Genomic DNA, 20,679 nt, shown 5'->3' on the forward strand with positions numbered 1-20,679 from the left:
TCATTAAAGGATTATGTAACTTCCTTACCTGAGGCTGTGTCTTGCTAGGTTTCATATTTAAAGTATTTATTTAAAACCAAAAAGACAATATACACTTACTGAAGCAGGTATTCAAAAACATGGTCCTCAGAAGTTTATATAATTGGCCAGAAGTGTTTTACAAGAGTAACTTGGTAACGACAACAGCACTTCTATCAGCACATAATATCTTTGTTGTCAGTGTTGACATGCCCACACAGACAAAAATCATGTCCAGCCAAATGACTGGTCACTGCAGGACAACAGACCAGGGTTGGTTAACAAGGGCTTGTGGCAAAAATGCCCTATAGATTAAAGACAAATGGGCAAAAATGCCCCCGCACAATTAAACAATCTATTACAGCTGTCGTGAATACAATAAAATGCGAAAATGAATGAAAACTGTCAATTCATGTGATACTTGCATTTACGCAGTTTTGTGCAGCGTTGAGCCTTACAACCAATCAAACGCATTTCTGTTGAATTTAGGAACACATTGGCCAATCCGAGCTGCCAGATTAGTCACCACTAAAATCGCCGGAGCTGTTCATGAGTGCGCATGCTCGCGGATTCACTCATTATAAACAAGTGCAGATATGTAAATCGAATATTAATTTCATAGCTTCATTTTGTGAAACCAGAATGTGACCCAAAACGCAGACACAAAACAAAAGCGTTTATTTTTTATTGTTTTCTATATCGAAATTAATAATCATTATTGCAATATAAAATGTAACAATCTACAATAATGATTTTTGTCATAATATTGCAGCCCTATGAACTTTTTACATAATTTATATTTTAAACAGTCTATTCTTATTGACAGTAGTTAAAAATCTTGATTGAAGTAATTAAGTATATAAAAATTGCCCTTATGAATGTAAAAAAAATCCAAATGCAAATATTTCCCCTCAATAGAAAAGTTCGTTCCTGACCCTGACTTTAAAAACACACACACACAAGGACAGAACACTTTTTAGTAGGTGTCTTTATTAACAATATCAAGATGACAAATCTGATAACTTGCAAAATATCTTCATTTACAATGCCGGTTAATGATTTTATTACTGTATGGCAGTTCAAAAAATGTTCACCCACTGCAGAGATATCTTGTACTAAAGCATAAATCAAAACGTTAAAGTTTCATTGTGCAACACATGTTGTACCTCAAATCACAAGCTGTTACTGATCACACTGAGAACACTCAAAAACAAATAAGGGAAGCGAAAGACTTCATCTCTACAAATGGGTAGTAAACGGAAAAACTGGAAATCCTACAGAGCTTTTATTCTGATAGGTAATGCCTTTAAAGTGCCAAAACACAGATATATTCCCCACAGTCCACGCTTCTCAAATTTTAAAAAGGAGAAACTAGAAACCCCTAGTTAATGCGTCTGAAGCAATAATCACAACTTTGAAAAAGAAACCCAAAATATCTCAATTTCTTTGGAAGTTAGACTGGTTAAATGTTAGACTGATCCAGATTGACCTTTGACGGAAGGGGTCCGGCTTCCTGCTCCTCAACCCCTGAAGATCTGATGATCACCAGAGAGGACTGCAGATACGGGGTCAGTTTGTGTTCCTTCATGTACTCCATATCCCCGTATATGCTTAGCTTCTGTTGAAAGGAGGAGAATGTGTGCACAAGTTGGTTAAAAGTAACAGACTAAGAATAACTGGCTTTTCGATTGAATGTGAAGTGGGTTACCTCAGCAGGGACATACTGGTCCACAGCAGTGGACACTGTGGCACAACAGATCCAGATCAGAACCAAGACAGACAGAACGAGAGTGGTGGTCAGGATCCAGCCAGGCAGCCACGGGTTTCTACCAGTACAAAGGTCACGTTTCTTTATGTTCAACAATATCAATAGCCCGCAACAAATCAGTATGGATCAAGATGTGACCTACCTTGAGAGACAGCTGAAGAGGTTGTAATCATCCTCAGAGTTGCTTCTATCGATGAACATGTCTCTGTCTCTCTCCTGAATGAAGCTTCTTGGATAATCTTTATAAACAGGGCCTTTCATTTCCTGATCTATAACTATTAAAAAAACATGGGGTTCAGTATGAGTGTTGAGATCTTGAAATTACTGTTCTGTTGTGGAAAGTGAGACGGTTAAGTCAGCCTTTCCTGGCCAACCATGATTGTTTTTACATATTTACAGACTTCGTGACATATCTTAAAACTACAGTGTGTAATTTCTCAAAATAAACGGTAGTCCTGGCCCAAAACCTGCTCAATTAGTTAAGCAAATGCTGTTCTATTGGGCCACCACAACTAGTAGAAAGTTTGATGGTGCTAATAGTGACGCATATATTACAAGCTCACTTTTAAAGTCATCATGAAATAAAAATCGGAGTGTCTATTTACACTAAGTGCAAATAGCCCGTCTTGCTGGCAGAGGCTATTTACTGGGCTACAACTCTGCCCAACAATGCCCAACAATGTGGACGTCCTAGACAAAAGTACAAAAGAAGCCCGATAAATAACATGCTCTGTGGCGTAGGTAGTAAAAAGCGTAGCAATGACATTTTGACGCGACTCAAGTTCGAATCCGCTTTTTGCCAAACTCGTTCTTCTCCCTTTTTACTCACTCCCATGTCATCCAAGACGTTCATGTCTTTCTTTCTTCAGTCGTAGAGAAATCAAGGTTTTTGAGGGAAACATTCCAGGATTTTTCTCCATATAGTGGACTTCAATGGGGATCAGTGGGGTAAAAGTCCAAATTGCAGTTTCAATGCAGCTTCAAAGGGCTCTACACAATCCCAGCCAAAGAACAAGGGTCTTGTCTAGAGAAACGATCTGTTATTTTCTTAAAACAATAAAAATTTCTATACTTTTTAAACCACAAATGCTCGTCTTTTACCAGCCTGACTTCACGCATTACGTAATCATGTTGGAAAAGTCACACATGATGTAGGCAGAAGTACCAGTGTTTACAAAGCAAACGTGCAAAGAAAGTCAATGCCCTTTACAAAAAAAAGGATAAAACAACGTCAGACGATTTTGAAGTTGGAGGAGAAAATGAGATGGAGTTTTTCGCACTACCCTACCTTTTTGAACCGAAGTACACAGACGAAGAACTAACCACGTGTGACATTCCTAACGTGATTACACAATGCGTTAAGATGCGCACGTTTATCGCAGAGCTAGTGCAAGACAAGCATTTGTGGTTAAAAAGTACATACATTTTCATTTTTTTTAAGAAAATAACCAATCGTTTCACTGGATAAGACCCTTATTCCTCATTTGAGATTGCGTAGAGCCTTTTAAAGCTGCATTGAAACTCTAAATTGGACTTTCAACTCGTTGGCCACCATATAAGTCCACTATATGGAGAACAATTTTGGAATGTTTTTTCATTGCGACTGAAGAAAGACAGACATAAACATCTTGGATGACATGTGGGTGAGTAAATTCTCAGGAAATTTTTATTCTGGAAGTGAACTTCTCCTTTAATAATCATAGAGGAAACATTATGTGTGTTAGGTGAAGTGCTCACAAGTGCTCTGTGACTCCTCAGTCTCGTCTCTCTGGAATTCAAGCTGAGGGATGAACTGAACTTGCGGCTCAGACTAGAAATGAGAGAAAGACAAAAAACCTGATCAATGGCACTTAAAAAATAAGCCTTACTTCTTACTATGTACCAGAGGTGCCCAGAATTTTTACTATGAAAGGCCAAAAATCAAACACGATTGAGGGCTGTGGCCCAAAAGTAACTACAAAAGGTAAGTGAATTAACATAGTCATTACATTTCAATGCAAACTAAACAAAAACACATCTTAAAATTAGAAAGGAAGACATGCTTAAATATCTTCATAAAGGCAGTATAATAATAAAAAGGGGTTTATAACACTATCACAACATTACCTGGAAAATGACCACTTTGCCATCATCTGCCTGGAGGTAAAATGTCCAGGATGAGGTGATAAAGCTGTGAGCTTGGCTCATCATGTCTTCCCAGAAACCCCTCACCAAAGTCAGGGGGTACAGGAGATGGATTCTGGGCATCATTGTCAACAACTTCCCACCAAAACAAATGAACACATAGTGAACATTGGTGAAATTCAAAGTGTATTAATTACTGAAAATATATAAACATGCAATGCAATTATTCAAATGTTCTCCACACCTGCTCCATTCTTTGTTCTGCAAATGGCTGTTGACTCTGGCATCCTAGATTGCAGGCGTACTGCTCATCTGACTGGGTGTAGGCTTCATGACAGGCTACAGGAAGTCAAACACAAACAACCGGTTGCACAGCAAACGCTATTATCAACACAGAGATAAGCGAATGCTGTAAGGGTTCAGATAGACAATACTTAATAATAAAAATACCTGATTCGCATTCAGCTTTGGTTTCATTGAGATCCTTGCTGTCACCCACAAACTGACAGATGGAGAAGAGACGACATCCTCTCTGACAAGCGTACAGCGCCTCCTCCTATCACAAAAACAAACAGGCCAAATAAAGAAAAGCGTCTAATTCTGCTTTCCTCGTTGTTTTTGTTCTAACTTTACAATTCACAAGCTCCTAATAACAAACTAACGACTTGCTAAAAATCTCAACAGCATTTCTTTGTTAGTAAACAAGTCAAAACAGGCATAATGTCTCGCACTTACCCGTGGATAAGTATGCAAACTGTAAGTCATCTGACATGTTTTATGACAAGACACCGTGTTTCCCAAAACACCATCGAAGACGTCGGAAGATGCATATGTGCTCGTAAGTATGCAGCAGAAGCTCATCAAAATCCCGCAGGACTTTATTGCATTCATTTTGGTGAACTACCAAACATCGACTAAACGATTCTTCCTTGTTTGTGTACTTGCGGAAATGTCGTGATATTGACGTGTACGCGCTTCCTATACTGCGCAAGCGCCGTGAAGAGATTCTCATTCTGAGGTCCGTGGAAATGTCTGAAGGCGGAAAAAAATATTAAAAGATAAACTAAACAAAAATTTGGATTCACGATAATAAATGAATACACATATTTAAATAATATATGTAATAGTACAGTACAGTAGTCAATAAAAACATGCATAGCTATACATATTTTCCACATATATAAACCTTTTTTTAATTTTAGAACGGAGGGCACAAGGATGATCATATTTCGGGGTCTATGGCATTAAAAAAAATAGGTTTGCTATTTTAATACACTTAGTTTTTAAAATGTTTATTTGGGATGCATGCACAAAAACTAAGCCATTTCAGAGAGGAGTCACATAAATTGTGTCTTTATTGAAAAGCAAACATCTATACAACTGAAACTTACACTAATTTAATTTAAGTCAGTTTCAAGGGATCTAAAAACAGACAAAAAGAAAAAAAAATAATAAGACAATAGTTTTCAGGATGGAGGATTGCCCCAACCACTGCAGTTATTTTTATTTCGGACACTTTGAACATCAAAGGAAGCTCCTAAATGACATTATAAAACACCTTATGACCCTTGAACACTGTTCTTGTGCCATTGTGAGTGAGCTTCAAAAGGAGAGGTGAAAGAGGGAATGTCCTTCACACTGATTTACAGGACAAGTTTGAGGCACAAAAGACAACTCGGGCATCATTTCATAATGGCCAGAAGTCTCAGTGTTTGCTTTTTTTGGATTTCTTGTGAGAGCGGTGAGGCGATCGTGACCGAGATCTGGATTTCTTTGAGGATTTTTTGGGCGTTCTTGATCTGGACCTCCGCGACCTCTTAGGTGTTCTTGGGGGTGAAGGAGACCTAAAATAATTTTTAAAAATGAGTTGGATTATTACTTTCAGCTTCCATAAACATGCATTAAAGTAAGATTAAGAGATGATACTATCAGTTTACCTTTTAGATGACTTGCGGTTACTGTCTCTTGGAGAGTCTTTATAAGACGATCGAGAGCTGTCTTTTGTATAGGATCTATCGGAGCGCTCGGATCGTGGCGAGGGCGACCTGCCGCGCCTACTGCTGCTACTTCGGGTGGGACTGGGGGAGGGACTATGCCTCCGTTTTCTAGGGAGGAAATTAAATTGTTTACTGACAGCAAAACAAAAACGTATTCAAAAATGTCTCCATTTCCTAATTTGTGACCTTGGACCACAAAACCAGTCATAAGGGTCAATTTTTTGAAAACTAAAGCTAAATAAATAAGCTTTCCATGGATGTATGGTTTGTTAGGATAGGACAATGTTTAGCTGAGATACAACTATTTGAAATCTGAAGGTACAAAAAAAAAAAAAAAAAAAAAAAAAAAAAAAAAAAAAAAATTTGTCCAAGTGAAGCACTTAGCAATGCATATTACTAATCAAAAGTGTAATTTTGATATATTTATGGTAGGAAATTTACAAAATATCCTCATGGAACATGATCTTTCCTTAATATCCTAATGATTTTTGGCATAAAAGAGAAATTGATCATTTTGACCCAATGTATTTTTGGCTATTGCTACAAATATACCTGTGTTACTTAAGACTGGTTTTGTGGTCCGAGGTAACATTTGTGAAGAAATGTTGAGGTATCTTACTTTTCTTTTCTGCCTGGTGTTGAGTCATCTTTGTCCTTCTCTTTGTGGAACACGTCAGATTTCTCTTTGTCTTTTCTCTCTTTTTCTTTCTCTTTGTCTTTTTCTGTCTCTTTCTCCTTCTCCTGAAAAATATCCAAAAAACGTGTTTTCCAACAAAATAGTAACACTAAGAAAACACCAAAAACAAAGAAAGTCTCATACTAACCCGCTGTAACAACTTGTCCCGGTAAAGCTCTACTTGTTCTTGAATACTCTGTCCAGATTTTTTAGGTCGTTTTCCAGATTCAAGCTCATCTTGAAACTTCATGACTTTAAGCTATAACACAGAAAGAGAAAAATTACTGAGATCTCTAAACAGCTTTCAAGCATTTGAAGAATTACATTTAACGCATTTAGGTATACCTCGATTTCTCGAAGTTTGGCACGTTTCTCCTCGCTCATCTCAGAAAACTTGGCAGACTTTAAATCGTACTCTTCTCTAACAGGATTACTGTAGGACTGGTGGTCTGCAGCACTGGAGCTCTTGAGAGAGTCTTTACTCTCGGTTTCACGTTTTGCACTATGACAAGAATGTTAAAATAAGGTCAAAATATAACAAATGAATTTCGTCCTGCAAAAACCAAGAATCTGGGTTCCCACACCTAATTGTTTTCCAAACCTATTAGAAATATTAAAGTAGGCCTATTATGCCCCTTTTTACAATATGTAATATAAGTCTCAGGTGCCCCCAGAATGTGAAGTTTCAGCTCAAAATACCCCACAGATCATTTATTATATCATTTTGAAAATGCTTATTTTGAGTGGAAGCAGAAACACGCTGTTTTCGTGGATGTCTCTTTAAATGCAAATGAGCTGCTGCTCGCCCCCCCCCCCTTTCCAGGATAAGACTGCGTCTTTAACAACTTGTACCTCAGATATTCTGCCTAATAAACATCTTTTTGGTTTTGATGATCATGTCTATCAGGCTGAAATCATGCGTTTTAAACCATATTAGTTTAAATACGGGGGAGCAAAATATCTGAGAGGCTCATTTTTTCACAAGCTTGCAGAGAAAGATTTTCTGGGTTGGTAGATGCACCAGGGAACCAATTATAGAACTTAAACACGGAAAAAGTCAGATTTTCATAATGTCACCTTTGAAACGTACCTTGTTTTACTTTTCTCTGATTCATCTGGCATATCAAAGATTTCCCATTTTGACGTGGTTACAGCTGAAAACAGAAAAATCATGATGTGATTTCAAAATTCTCAAAACGTTATGATGCATATATCAGGAGGGAAACTAAGTGTTTGACAATCTCATAAATGCCATCTGCACTAACCTTGTGCCTCCAAAGCAGAACCATCCACTTCCTCCCATTTTGATGGGGCTACCTTAAAGCCTGGTTTTTGATCCACTAAGAAAAGAAGAAAAAAAAAAAAGCATTGAAAAACAAATTTCTTTTAGAACATCTGCCGTGACATTCAGCAACTGTAACTGTATAGTACATTCTTTTTGATCTTTGAATAGAGAGATGTGTTAAGTTTACCAAGTACACTATAGTGCCAAAAATATTGGGACACCTTCTAATGAACAGATTTGACTACTTTAGTAATTTACTTATACATACACTATATGGACAGAAGTATTGGGACAACTTTAGAACAGAAAAAGGCATTTCCAAAACTGGCAACAAAGATGGAAACATAATTCATGTATTTAAAAATTCTATTTCCAGCTCTGTTGCAACAGTTTTGGAATTAACTGTAACCACATATACAAGTCTTTGGTGTTTGGTGATGAGTTTTTGGCTCAAGGTCTCAAGGTCCAGTCACATTCTTTCACATTGATTGAATCAATCATTTCATTTCATTGTCATGTCAGAATAGGTATAGAAAAGTTCCTGTCAATACAGCTGCTATAAAATTAGAAGCACACAATCTCCTAGAATATCATTATATGCTTAAACATTAAAATTTGTACTCATAGAAATGACTAAAGTAGTCAAACCTGTTCATTAGAAAGGGGTGTCCCAATACTTTAGGCAATATAGTGTAGGTTACTTTGTGTATTAAATATTAAATTAAAAAAAATATATAATTTTGTCAGCTTTCTTACAAGGAACACCATCCAGATCATCATCTGTTCCCCTGATGGGCATTCCATCCAGGTCATCAAGTGGTGCACCATCGATTGGCGCTCCATCTATGGGCATGCCGTCAACATCATCAAATGGAGCACCATCCAGCTCCTCTTCCACAATAGGAGCGCCATCGATGTCTTCCGACCTTTCCGGCGGCTAAACAAAAAACATCCAATCTGTCAGTCCATGTCTAGATGAATGACTCAACTCAAACCTAACCACTAAAAATCTATGAATCACAACTCAATCAATCAATCTCTATGAAGCTAACCTCTGGCAACAGTTCTGGAGTCTCCTTTTCAGGATCAAGGCTGACGAGTCCCAGAAAGATGTTCTGAAGTTTAATCAGGAATGGATCGGGATACACCGCCCAATCTTCCCACGCACGGAAACAGGACATTACTCGTTGCTGTGAAGACCAAAATTGAAAAACATCAATTCCAATCTTTAAAACCATTGTGTGATAAAAGAGCAAGATGGCATACCTTGAAATTCTCAGATTGTAAATGGCCCTGTATTGTCTTATAAGTGGCATTTAGGTCAGAAAATATCTGGCAGAGTTTTGTTTCAAAGCTGTAAAAGAAATAAAAGCCAAATACCATAAACCACCAAACAAGATTCAAAAATGCACTCAAAAACAATTGTGAAACTTACAATTTTCTGTAATAGGAAGCATTAGCAACTTTCGCAGATGAGTTATACAGCACATCCGACACCAAATATAACCTTGCAATCTGAGGGAGAACAGAAATGCACATGTAAACAAAAGTGATGACACGCATACAAAACTGTTAATCGTAATTCTGCTGTGTAAGAGTGACCTTCTTTGGCAGAGGTGTTTTAAGTATGGATAGAGACTCGGCGATGCATTCTACAATCTCCTCGGCTGCGTCAGCATGCGTGAGGCAGAAAAACATGGCGTCAGCTATGTCGCTCTTCCTCGGCGTGAGACCTCGGAGTAACTCCTCCAATTTATCCCTCTCGCTGTAGAATATTAAGTACACAAAACCAACAATATTACCTACAGCTAAAAGCCTAGTGGCTCCATACTAGAAGAACTGAATATGTGCATAAACTCCAGGTTTTGATACGTAGACATACTCGTCTTTCAAGGCGCCCTTCTTGCTGATTTCTTCATCATCGTCATCATCATGCTCCTCGTCTTCAGGAGTGCCATGTAAATATGGGTTAAGAGGTGGCGGTCGCCAGATAGAGCCGTTTTTAAACATTCTGAAGTCTTCCGTTTTCCATTTCGTTGGAGAATCCCCCTGTGAGTGGAGATTTTTTATTTTTATTTTACATTTGTACATTTCAATACATTTCTGACAAAAGAATAGAAATAAGACTAACCTGTAATATGGTGTACAACTTCCACCGGTAATAAACATGAGCAGGACTTTGATTTTCAAATAAAAACCTGTTAAATTCAAACAAAAAACAATGTTAATTGTAAAAATGGCTTACGTATGACTTTAAGCACTTGTCAGAACCTTAAAGAGATAGTTCACACAAAAATGAAAATTCTGTCATTAATTACTCTGATGTCGTTCCAATCCCATAAGACCTTCATTTTGGAACACAAATTAAGATATTTTTGATGAAATCAAAGAGCTTTCTGACCCTGCATAGACAGCAATGCAACTATCACGTTCAAGACCAAGAAAGGTAGTAAGGAGATTGTTAAAATAGTTAATGTGACATCAGTGCACTGCAAAAAATGCTTTTCTTACTTAGATTTTTTGTCTTGTTTCCAGCCAAAATATCTAAAAATTCCTAAATCAAGAAGGATTTTTTTAAGTAAAAATTGTCTTGGTTTTTGTTTTTTTTTTTAAGAAAAAAAAAAAAACCAGGTTAAAATTAAGTGAGTTTTTGCCTAGAACAATAATCTGCCAGTGGGGTATGTAAAATAATATTTCAAACATTGGCAGATTATTCTGCTTGTTTCAAGCAGAAACTCAATTTTGACTTGTTTTTTCTGAAAACAAGATAATTTTTACTTGTCTAGAAATCCTTCTTGATTTAAGAATTTTTGGATATTTTGGCTAAAAACAAGATAAAAAAAAAAATCTAAGAAATGCATTTTTGCACTGTGGTTGACCCGTTATTTTACAAAACTACAAGAATACTTTTTGTGCGCACAGAAAACAAAATAACGGCTTTAATTTTATTCTATTTTAACGACATCCTTACTACCTTTCTAAGCCTTGAACCTGATTGCTGCGTTGCTGTCTATGCAGGGTCAGAAAGCTCTTGATTTTAGCAAAAATATTTTAATTTTTGTTCCAAAGATGAACAAAAGTCTTACGGGTTTGGAACAACATGAGGGTGAGCAATTAATGATAGATTTTTGGGTGAACTATCCCTTTCAGATGACTAAAGGATTGAAAAAAAACAAAAAACAAAACAAAAAAAAAAAACATTGGGTGAATTTCTATTTCATACCGACCTAGAGTCAAAAAAAAAAAAAAAAATTAAAATGCTCTCACCTGTAGAGCGGATTGTTGATCTCTCTGTTCATGATCATGGCTTCAAACATTGGACCCTCACGCACCACAAACTCGATCATTCGATGGATGAGAGAGAGCAAATTCCTACGAGAAAAACACAGTTAAAGCGAAACAGATTCAGCGCCATCACCAGCCACACCTAAACAACTGCTACTGCTACAATATGACATCTGATGAAATGCAACATCCTTGCACTTACTATCCAGGAGTCAATAAACATGTTTGAGCTTTTAAGATTTAAAACTGACTGGCAGTGTGACAGCTGTAACAATCAAAACATTTAAATCCTCTCTACATCTACATCTGAGTCTCAGCCATAGCATTCTGCCCTCGTAATTTATAAATACACGTGCTACTGAGATGCTAAATGTGAGGCCGAGTGATAGTGATCTGTCTTGCTTTTTGACAATAGACAAGTGTGGATGGAGAGGGACAAAATCATGTAAGCACTTCTAGAGTCAGTTAAGGGATAGGGACAACAATTGGCTTCCTGACTGGCTCGTGAAGTGGCCGATAAAATCAACAGATGATGTTTTTCAAATGTACTGAAACACAAATCACAAGTATTGGAGCCGATCATACCAATGTCAGGCAATCATTCTGTATACTTTCCCCAATCCATCCTGTGACGCTTTTCTGGTCCCTCGCTGCTGCAGACAGTTCAACTTGTGCTGCTCACCAAGGCCAATGTCAAAGGTCACTGAGACTATGGGGATTGGGTGTCGCTTTTGTGCCATGCTACCAGGGCAGTTGAAGTGAGCAATAGCCAGAGGGCTGTTTTTCTTTTGTAAAACTGAAGCTAGGTGAATGTGTGCGGTGTAGTGTTTTAGTTGCTAAATTAGTAGGGCAATGAATGTAGTCTGGTAAAATCTGAACAATTCTCTCAAAAACACCCAAACGAGTGGAACGACCTGTCAAGCATGCTGTAACGTTGATATCTAAAATAACTGTCCAAAAGGAGGACCTACACACCAGACCACTTTAAATCATAATGTACACTACTGCCTAAAGTTGAGGGTTGGTAAGATGTTTTTGAAAATACAGTAAAAAACCAAGGTCAGAAAACCACCAAAATGGAAAAAAAGCCCCATAAATTCAAGACAAAGGAGAAAAAAATGCCCCTGTACAGTTAAACAACATATTACGGCTGTCGTGATTACAATGAAATGTGAAATGAGTGAAGTGTCAATTCACAAAATTACATTTAGATTTGCTCACATTGCATCAGAGTTTTGTGCAACGTTGAGCCTTATAACCAATCAAACGCATTTCTGTTGAACTTAGGAATGCATTGGCCAATCAGAGGCAATTAGATTAGTCAGTGCCGAAAACACCGCTGTTAATGAGTGAAATGAGTAAACGCTTGTGAAATCCCTTTATCATAAACAACACAATGCAGATACAATGTAAATACTAAAATATTTTTCAGCTTCAGTGATTATAACAGGAATGGATTTTTCTCATAATATTGTAGCCCCATGAGGTCCTGTTTTTAATCATTGTCATTGAAAACAGTTTAAAATACTGATTAAAGCAACTGGGTAAATTTAGGTATTTGACATTAAAGACAAGATGATGATTATGAAAATTTCCCTCACAAATGTAAAAACTTCAAATACTACCCCCTAATGGAAAAGTTTATTTTTGACCTTAGTTTAAAAAAAAACAAACAAAAAAAACACCACAACAGTCAAATTGTGAAAATTTCAATACAATTTATATGTGATGGCAAAACTGAAATTTTATGATTCTCAGGAATACTCTAAAATGCTGATTTGCGGCTCAAGAAAAATTACTTATTATCAATGTTGAAAACAGTTGTGCTGCTAAATATTTTTGTGGAAACTCTGAGGTCGAAGCAGAAATCTTTGCAACTTGCTTTTACTGTCATTTTTGGTCAATTTAATGAATCCCTTATGAATAAATGTATTCATTTCATTAAAAAAAAAATTAAAAAATAAAATCTTACTGACCCCAAACTTATGAATAGTAGTGTATGTCAACAAAAAAACAAAAAAAAAACAGAACTCTTTCAACTAATATGAACTTTACTATCTGAACAGTATGATGCAAACCCTTTTTAAGGAAACGTAATGCATATGTGTGTCTTGTATTGTTAGTAGCTGCTCCTTATTTTCATGCAAGGCCTCAACTATTGCTCAGTCAAACCAGCCTCTGGTAGCATGGATATGGCCAATATTTCAAACTACAGAGATGGGATAAGTTCTCTACATTTCATAAGAATTTGGAAAAAAAGAAAAACATGTACCTTTCTGTTGGGATAACCACTTTGACTATGGCTTGCGACAGAGTCTGGATATGAAGTCACATCAGATAATAAACATAGAATATATGTGAGTATTGTTAAAAAGAAACAGGCATAACACTAAATGCAACATATACTCCTACAACAACAAACGTGTTCTACTGTGTCAGTTTTAAAACTTTCCTAACACATTCCTTAGAGAAAAGGCAGTGAAATCATACATCATCTGCATCCATAATATATTTTTTTAAAAATCTCTTTACATTTCTTTCAAACAGACAATATCAAAAGTTTCATTCTAACTTGTAGCCAAACCTATAAAATGTTCTGTGCAATGAATAATCTAGTCTGCAAAACACTTACCGGTACAATCAGCATGGTACATATGTAATTTATATGACTGATTTATTTACAAAAACTGCTAATTTAGCCTAATTGCATGATTTTATGGGCAAAGTGTTTTTCATAAAGATCGAGCCGAAAAAAGGTCTGCACCTCTTTCACATGAACAAATAAAATACATATATAAATATATAAAACAAGTCATTTCTCCTAACTACATTTATGACCATGCTAACCAAAATCTGTTTGTCCCACGTATGCCAAGTTACCTTCTCAAACTCCTCTTTGCACTTCGGAGGGGGAGGCATAGGAGCGTTGGGGTTCTTCAGCCTCTCTTTAGGTTGGGCATTGAAGGGCAGTCCAGAGGGTGGAGGCGGGAGGGTGTGCTCCATCATTGAAGGTGGAATGTATATGGGGTGAGGAGGAATTGGTACACCTTTGCCCCATCCCAGTTTCATTTCAAAATTCATTATCATTTTCCCTAAAACGGACAGCATTTAGAAATTATTCATTGGTTTTATGAGCATTTTTTTAATAGAATGCAGAATGACCAATGGCTGAAATAAAACTAACATAGACCTATAAGATATCACTATTTAAAGACAGTATAAATATATATATTTAAAGACAGTAAAAAACAAACAAACAAACAAACAAACAAACAAACAAAAAAAAAACACTGGCGTAATTTCTGCAATTCAATTTATATTTAATATTTGCTTTATATTTGTGTTTGCTAAAGACACTTGTAAAACTGAAATTAATAAATATGGGGTGAAAATGAAGAAAAAGAAAATCTAATATTAAGATAGCAACTTCTGGATTCTGTAATCTTATTACTGTATTTTTCACAAATAAAGAAGTTAATAAACATGAATATGAAAAATAACAATACAAGTAGGGCCCTATGAAATCAGTTTTATTTTTCCCCCAACATTCCGTTTTATTTTCATTCAAAATTCAATTTTTTTCCGTTTTCATTTTTCTGGATATGTTTTTTTCCGGATTATGTTTTTTTACGTTTTAATTGTTTTAATGGTTACATTGAATTTTATCAAATCAGAAAGCATGTCTAATTAATTGAAATCACTTACACAATTTAACAACGATTTATTGAAAGTTAACAAAAATTACATTTTAAGGCCCTATGAAACACATTCTATTTTTTCCCCTCACATTTAGGTTTATTTTATTTTAATCAAATTCTGTGTTTTCCATTTTAATGGTTTCATTAAACTTTAATGATCAAAAGCATCTCTAAATAATTTTGATTTTTTTTTTCCCCAGAAATACGGTTGTGCATTTACATTTTTCTGGTAAATAAATTTTGGCAAGTAATTTTTCTGGTAAACATTCCTTACCAACAATGTTTCAATAATAACTTTATTAGTAACAATATCATTACATAAGTAATATGTTAATAATAATAATAATAATAATAACAATGTTCCTTCAAGTTAAACTGAACTTTTATTTAGAAGGTTGCTGTGAAGAACTTTTTGTATGTTGATGGTAGTTTTGGTTTTTATCACAAGAAACTGTAAAATGCTCATGAGTGACTCTCAGAACATTTTTAGAGATTATGTTTATGTTTTTATGTACTCATATGTTTAGGCAGCAGATGCTGAAAACACTGTGAGTGTCACATGTGCTTCAGTATGTGTAGTAAACCAAACTGCGCCATTCATTCACACAGAGGCGCACAGAACAGAAGGGTTGACATTTATTTTGTGTTTTGTGGCTGTATATTTACAGACACTAGTCCATATCACGTTTTGATTTAAGTGTACTGACCTACTTTTGATTTATTCATCCAAAATTTGGCAAATTCCGTGACATTGAGTTATACAGTAAATTTTTATTACTTTTATTACACGATTCTATATACCTACAGAATTCCCACATTCCCATCCGAAAACAAAAATGTATGTGACATTAAAAAAAATATTGCATGTATATCGCATTACATCAGTGAATCACTAGTAGATCTGAACAACAAAAAATATTTACCATTTAAATGTTTAAGTGCACGTTCAGCATCTCTCCTCGTCATGAAGGCTACAAAACCACAGTTCCTTTCTCTGGCCCTTTCCTCATCAGTCCTGGGCCACATAATTTTCACACTGGCTAATGGACCATAGCGACCAAATTCCTGACAAAGCATCTCCTCATTCATCTGGAGCATGAGAGAGTATGTTTTAGCATGGGAAACTCTGGGTTTCAGAACTTACCCAACAACAATTATGATGAAATAAGAAAGACCAATCACCTGAGGATTTATGTTACCCAAATAGAGATTGGTAGTTGTCGGATCTCCAACATCGTGTGAGCCAGGAGCAGAATCATCCAAAACTGAAAAGCAAAATAACAGCTCTGAGTAACAACTGACGTTTTTCCGTCTCTTCTTCCATGATGGGATACATAAACAGCAAAATGGTCATTGCATTACACAGTATATAAAACAAAATTACCACTGGACGGACGGTTTCTTCGTGAAGAACCATCCGCTAAAAGCAGAAGAAAAGCAGTGTGAATTTTGTTTCCTGAATTTAAAAAGCGTATACGCTGTGGCAGTGGCCAAGACATGTGGAAGGGGCACAAACTTCACTGGATCCATGTGTGGACGTAGGGGGAAACTGTTTTGGCGAACAAGACAAAAAGAAAAGAAAAACATGAATAAAGAACTTACAGGATCGCCTTCCTTCCATTGTGGGAAGAGGCTCAAAACGACTGACTCGGCCCTTCAACCGGTGCCGTTCATCACGCTCCTCCTGTATCCTACAAAAACAACAGAGAGTTACACTTGAAATTATCATATTAAAGATGTGGCCGTTTGTTGAATAAGAATTTAAAGAACACCTACTGTTTCAGTTCTTCTTTGAAGAGTTCAAGGTTGCTCTTTTTCTTTTCTTTGTCTCCCTTCTTTGATGCCTAGGCAGTATAATAAAGTAATGGTGTTATATGACAAAATAGATGTTTTAAAATAAGGTCATGGAAATAAATGACAAAAGACTCACATTGCGTTTATCTAATGCTAAAAACTGTGGAGGAGTTTCCAAAGGTAAAAAACTTTTTGCCTCCAAAACCCTTGATTTTGGTTTGTAGAGCTTTCCTTTCTTTTCATCAGCTGCCGCTTCCTCTGTAATAGATACGCAACACAAATATCAAAGCAGAGACAATTAAGAGAAACTGTACAGTTTTATGCAAAAGTTTGAGAAGCCCTTGCAGAATCTGTGAATAATTTTAACAAAATAAGAGAGATCATATAAAATGCATGTTATCTTTTATTTTGCACTGTCCTGAGTAAAATATTTTACATAAAATATGTTTACATATAGTCCACAAGACCAAAAAAAAAGCTGAAACTATTAAAATAACTCACTTCAAACATTTAGGAACCCTTGGTTCTTAATACTGTGTGTGGTTACCTAGATGATCTACGACTGTTTTTATGTTTTGTTTTGTGATGGTTGTTCATGAGTTATGTTGAGCACCGTTCTTCAGAAGAAAAAAATTTCCATTTAGTACTGCCCTTCGGAAGCAACAGAAGATACTTGCATGTTTCCCAGAAGACAAAGTACAGTAAATCTTTGATCTTTAAATTCAAAAAGTTTTCATCCCCCAGCTCTTAATGCACTGTGTTTCCTTCTGGAGCATCAGTGAATGTTGGAACCTTTTTAATAGTTGTGTTTGAGTCCCTCAATTGTCCTCGGTGTGAAAATATGGATCTCAAAACCATACAATCACTGCTGGAAAGGGTTCAAATATGCAAAAGATGGTGGAAAACTGAAGAATCTGCAGGACCTGGAGGATTTTTCTTTAAGAACAGTGCTCAGTTTAACTGTTCAGAACAAACAAGGGACTCATAAACAAACATCCAAAAAAAAAACAAAAAAAAACCCAAAAAAAAAAACACTCGTAGATCATCTAGGTAACCACACGTGGTATTAAGAACCAAAGGTTCTCAAACTTTTTAAGGGGTTTATTTTAATAATTTCAACTATTTTTTGGTCATGTGGACTTCTATGTAAACATCTTATGTAAAATATCTTACTCAGGAGAGTAATAAAAAAAATAACATGCATTTTGTATAATCTCTCTCGTTAAAACTATTCACATTTTCACAGATTTCGCAAGGGATTCCCAAACGTCCACATAAAACTGTACAATACAAATATTTTCCATATCTATGTTCAATATCTATCGTTCTATCTACTGTATTTTGGATGTAATAAACAAAGCCTTGCTGAACATAAGCAACTTCTTATTAAAAACGTTTTTAAAAATGTTTCAGAATTATGCATTTACAGCATTTGTTTGTTTTTGTTTTATGCTGGAATTAAATGATTACTTCATATTAAATTATGAAAAAACAAAGTAAAAAGATCTTGCAACATTCACATGATAATCCCACCTTTAGTAGCATTAGCAATCCCACCACGTACGAAGGTCTTCACTTTTCCTTCACCTCCCTCAAAGGCGGCGAGAAATTCCTCATAGATCTCTGCAGCTGCCCTTTCATCCTCCTGTGAAAAATCACAGATTGCATCAGATATTTATCAAAGTAAAACTTCTGTCATAAAGCTAGGAGACCTATGGCAAAATGAAAACAATGTGTTCTAAGTTAGGCCAAAACTTTCAACTTTGATATCCTAGAATCATAATCTGAGATTTAAAAATAAAGAAAAAGAAAAATCACCACCTGTGTCTATCAAACGCGATGCAATTTTCTATCAAATCAATATCTTTAGACTGACTCTGATTTTCGTCTACCCCTTCAGCACTGTGTAGTGATTTCCAGTTTGTAGACCTCATTTGCTTACCTTTTTCTTGAGTTCATCTTGCTCTTTTTTACTTAGTGTTCTTTTTGCAACCGCCATCTTGCCAATACTGAAAGCCTTTAACTTACTTTCCAATAAAGCCTGCATGAAAATATGAGTAGAATTAATTATACAAGTGACATGACTTGCCTCTAATAATAGAGACCTTTAGTTTCTTGTGTAAGGGAAAAATGTGATGTTAACGCATTTATACACAATCCAAAATGTACAAAACCAAAAGGTTGTTTGTAACCACACAAAAGGGGGAATAAAAAACAAAAATCAACCAACTTATCCATATTAGGTAATGGTTTGTTTAGGTTCTCTGAATAAAAGATGAATGAATAAAGTAGCTCACTTTGCAGCAACCCATCACTGAGTACGCCAGGACAGATGAGCTGGAGTAGCTAAATAAACCCCAGAACTACTATGATCATATATACAGTACATATTTCAGCCGTTTCTTCAATTTTGTTGACATGCTCACGTGGCTAGCAACACTAGCAAACATGAACATGTTAGCTCATCAAAGCAAAACCAGCAAGTTATAACCATTACGCGCACACAATTGCGGAATTAAAATATTCATAAAGCTAACACACAAACTCCATCTTCTCTCTATAGAAAAATAACGTCCAGAAACGAATGTAACACAATAATATTTGTAGACTACGCTCGTGTTAGCTACATCAGCAAACAATAAACACAAACAACGTATTTCATGTTCAGTGGTGGCGTCAAGGATATAATGAAACCCAATATAAGAAGATCAAATGCAGCATATATGGCCAACAGATTTTAGTCTGTTCATGTGTATTGCAGAAACGAAATCTGTGCAGCCGCCGGTTGTCTAGCTAACTGCACTGCTAGCGAGTTAGCATCACAACCGAGCAGCTCAGTAGACCTTTCTCTTATCACAAAGCGACACGCTACTGAATCAAGATCAAAGTTATTCCGCTTTTATTATCGTCAACAAGAAAGATTGGTTTTAATGTACTGATGTAAAGTAGAAAAGGCAAGAAATACCTTAGAGTTGGCTTTCTGCGCCCCACCTGGCGTTTTGTCCGCCATTTTGCCCGACACTGTGCAAGCGCGTGAGGCGCGTTCACTCTCTCACATTGAACGAGTCCATTTGACGTGTATTAGTGAAGACCGATCAGAATGAGTCTGTCATGGTCATGGTCTTGTCATCTGAGAACAGTCTGTGTACTGGTGTATGTATAGGTTATGTGGACTGTTACTGATGCACAAGACATTGGAATTCACAATGCACTTTTAAAAGAATTGTTTTGTATAATGCATGTGGAGTCTGAAGATGGTTTACTGGTCTTAGCTGGTTTAAGCTTGTCTCCTAGCCTGACCAGATGAAAGCCTGAGCAAGCTGGGAAACCAGCTAAGACCAGCAAACTGCAAAAGTACTTATTTTGTCCTGGCTGCACCTGCTGTGTGAATTTGTTTACTATACATGACATACAAGCCAGTCATTATCATTTTTACCACTGTGAATTAGTTTTAAATATACTATGTTCATATGACTATTAGAATGTTCAGTGACTTGTAGCTCCAGATTCTGGATAAAGATGCAAAGCTGCATAAAAGTGTTAAGGCCTACTAAAATATGGCAGCTCTGACCCAATCAGAAGCTTCACTTCTCTGTAAATGAAATGCAGCATTAGCTGCATGACATTCATTATTTATAATTCAATATTTTACTAATTTCATGTATATACTTCAGATGTAGCTTCTGTGCAAATGGTACGCTAGCTTCTTTATTTCTTTATTCTATTTATTTATCTTTTTATTTATTATATAATTAACAAAAAATGTCTCTAACACTAGCTTGCTCTATTCTTTTTCTATTCTGCTTTCTTTTTATTTATTATATAACAAAAAAGACTTGCTACATGTACTGCGTTAGGCTGAGACTAGTTATAGCACTTGCATATCATTGCTCTTTTGTTGATTATGATTGCTTCCATTGTCCTCATTTGTAAGTCGCTTTGAATAAAAGCATCTGCTAAATGACTTAATGTAAAAGTAGTGCATAAGTAACAGGTGCATATTTGTAGCAAAAGCCAAAAATACATTGTATGGG

At 36.0% G+C, this 20,679-nt stretch overlaps 2 protein-coding genes across 4 annotated transcripts; both read right to left on the bottom strand.

Moving 5' to 3' along the window:
- Positions 1 to 988: 988 nt before the first annotated feature.
- On the bottom strand, positions 989 to 4,877 carry tmem59 (transmembrane protein 59). Its single transcript, XM_051095532.1, has 8 exons — positions 4,646 to 4,877; positions 4,361 to 4,466; positions 4,155 to 4,249; positions 3,893 to 4,045; positions 3,524 to 3,596; positions 1,929 to 2,061; positions 1,727 to 1,844; positions 989 to 1,636 (listed from the first exon to the last, which is right to left on the bottom strand). The coding sequence occupies exons 1-8, from the start codon at positions 4,799 to 4,801 to the stop codon at positions 1,481 to 1,483; spliced, it is 990 nt and encodes a 329-aa protein (XP_050951489.1). The 5' UTR covers positions 4,802 to 4,877; the 3' UTR covers positions 989 to 1,480.
- Positions 4,878 to 5,247: 370 nt separating this feature from the next.
- On the bottom strand, positions 5,248 to 19,729 carry u2surp (U2 snRNP-associated SURP domain containing). 3 transcript variants are annotated; one of them, XM_051133149.1, is made up of 26 exons: positions 19,611 to 19,729; positions 18,588 to 18,686; positions 18,179 to 18,290; positions 16,782 to 16,903; positions 16,628 to 16,695; positions 16,454 to 16,542; positions 16,236 to 16,271; positions 16,034 to 16,116; positions 15,775 to 15,940; positions 14,034 to 14,245; positions 13,426 to 13,469; positions 11,136 to 11,240; positions 10,000 to 10,066; positions 9,751 to 9,917; positions 9,471 to 9,633; positions 9,304 to 9,383; positions 9,135 to 9,222; positions 8,921 to 9,058; positions 8,625 to 8,805; positions 7,849 to 7,923; positions 7,674 to 7,737; positions 6,929 to 7,085; positions 6,732 to 6,842; positions 6,527 to 6,648; positions 5,848 to 6,015; positions 5,248 to 5,754 (listed from the first exon to the last, which is right to left on the bottom strand). In XM_051133149.1, the coding sequence occupies exons 1-26, from the start codon at positions 19,653 to 19,655 to the stop codon at positions 5,616 to 5,618; spliced, it is 2,901 nt and encodes a 966-aa protein (XP_050989106.1). In that variant the 5' UTR covers positions 19,656 to 19,729; the 3' UTR covers positions 5,248 to 5,615. The 3 variants fall into 3 exon arrangements, with proteins under 3 accessions (XP_050989106.1, XP_050989115.1, XP_050989124.1); XM_051133158.1 differs by lacking the exon at positions 16,236 to 16,271; XM_051133167.1 differs by lacking the exons at positions 13,426 to 13,469; positions 15,775 to 15,940; positions 16,034 to 16,116; ... (5 more) ...; positions 18,588 to 18,686; positions 19,611 to 19,729 and having other exon boundaries at positions 14,034 to 14,169.
- Positions 19,730 to 20,679: the final 950 nt, after the last annotated feature.

This window comes from Labeo rohita, chromosome 2 (genome assembly GCF_022985175.1).
Source record: "Labeo rohita strain BAU-BD-2019 chromosome 2, IGBB_LRoh.1.0, whole genome shotgun sequence".
In the NCBI taxonomy this organism is placed as follows: Eukaryota; Metazoa; Chordata; class Actinopteri; order Cypriniformes; family Cyprinidae; genus Labeo; species Labeo rohita.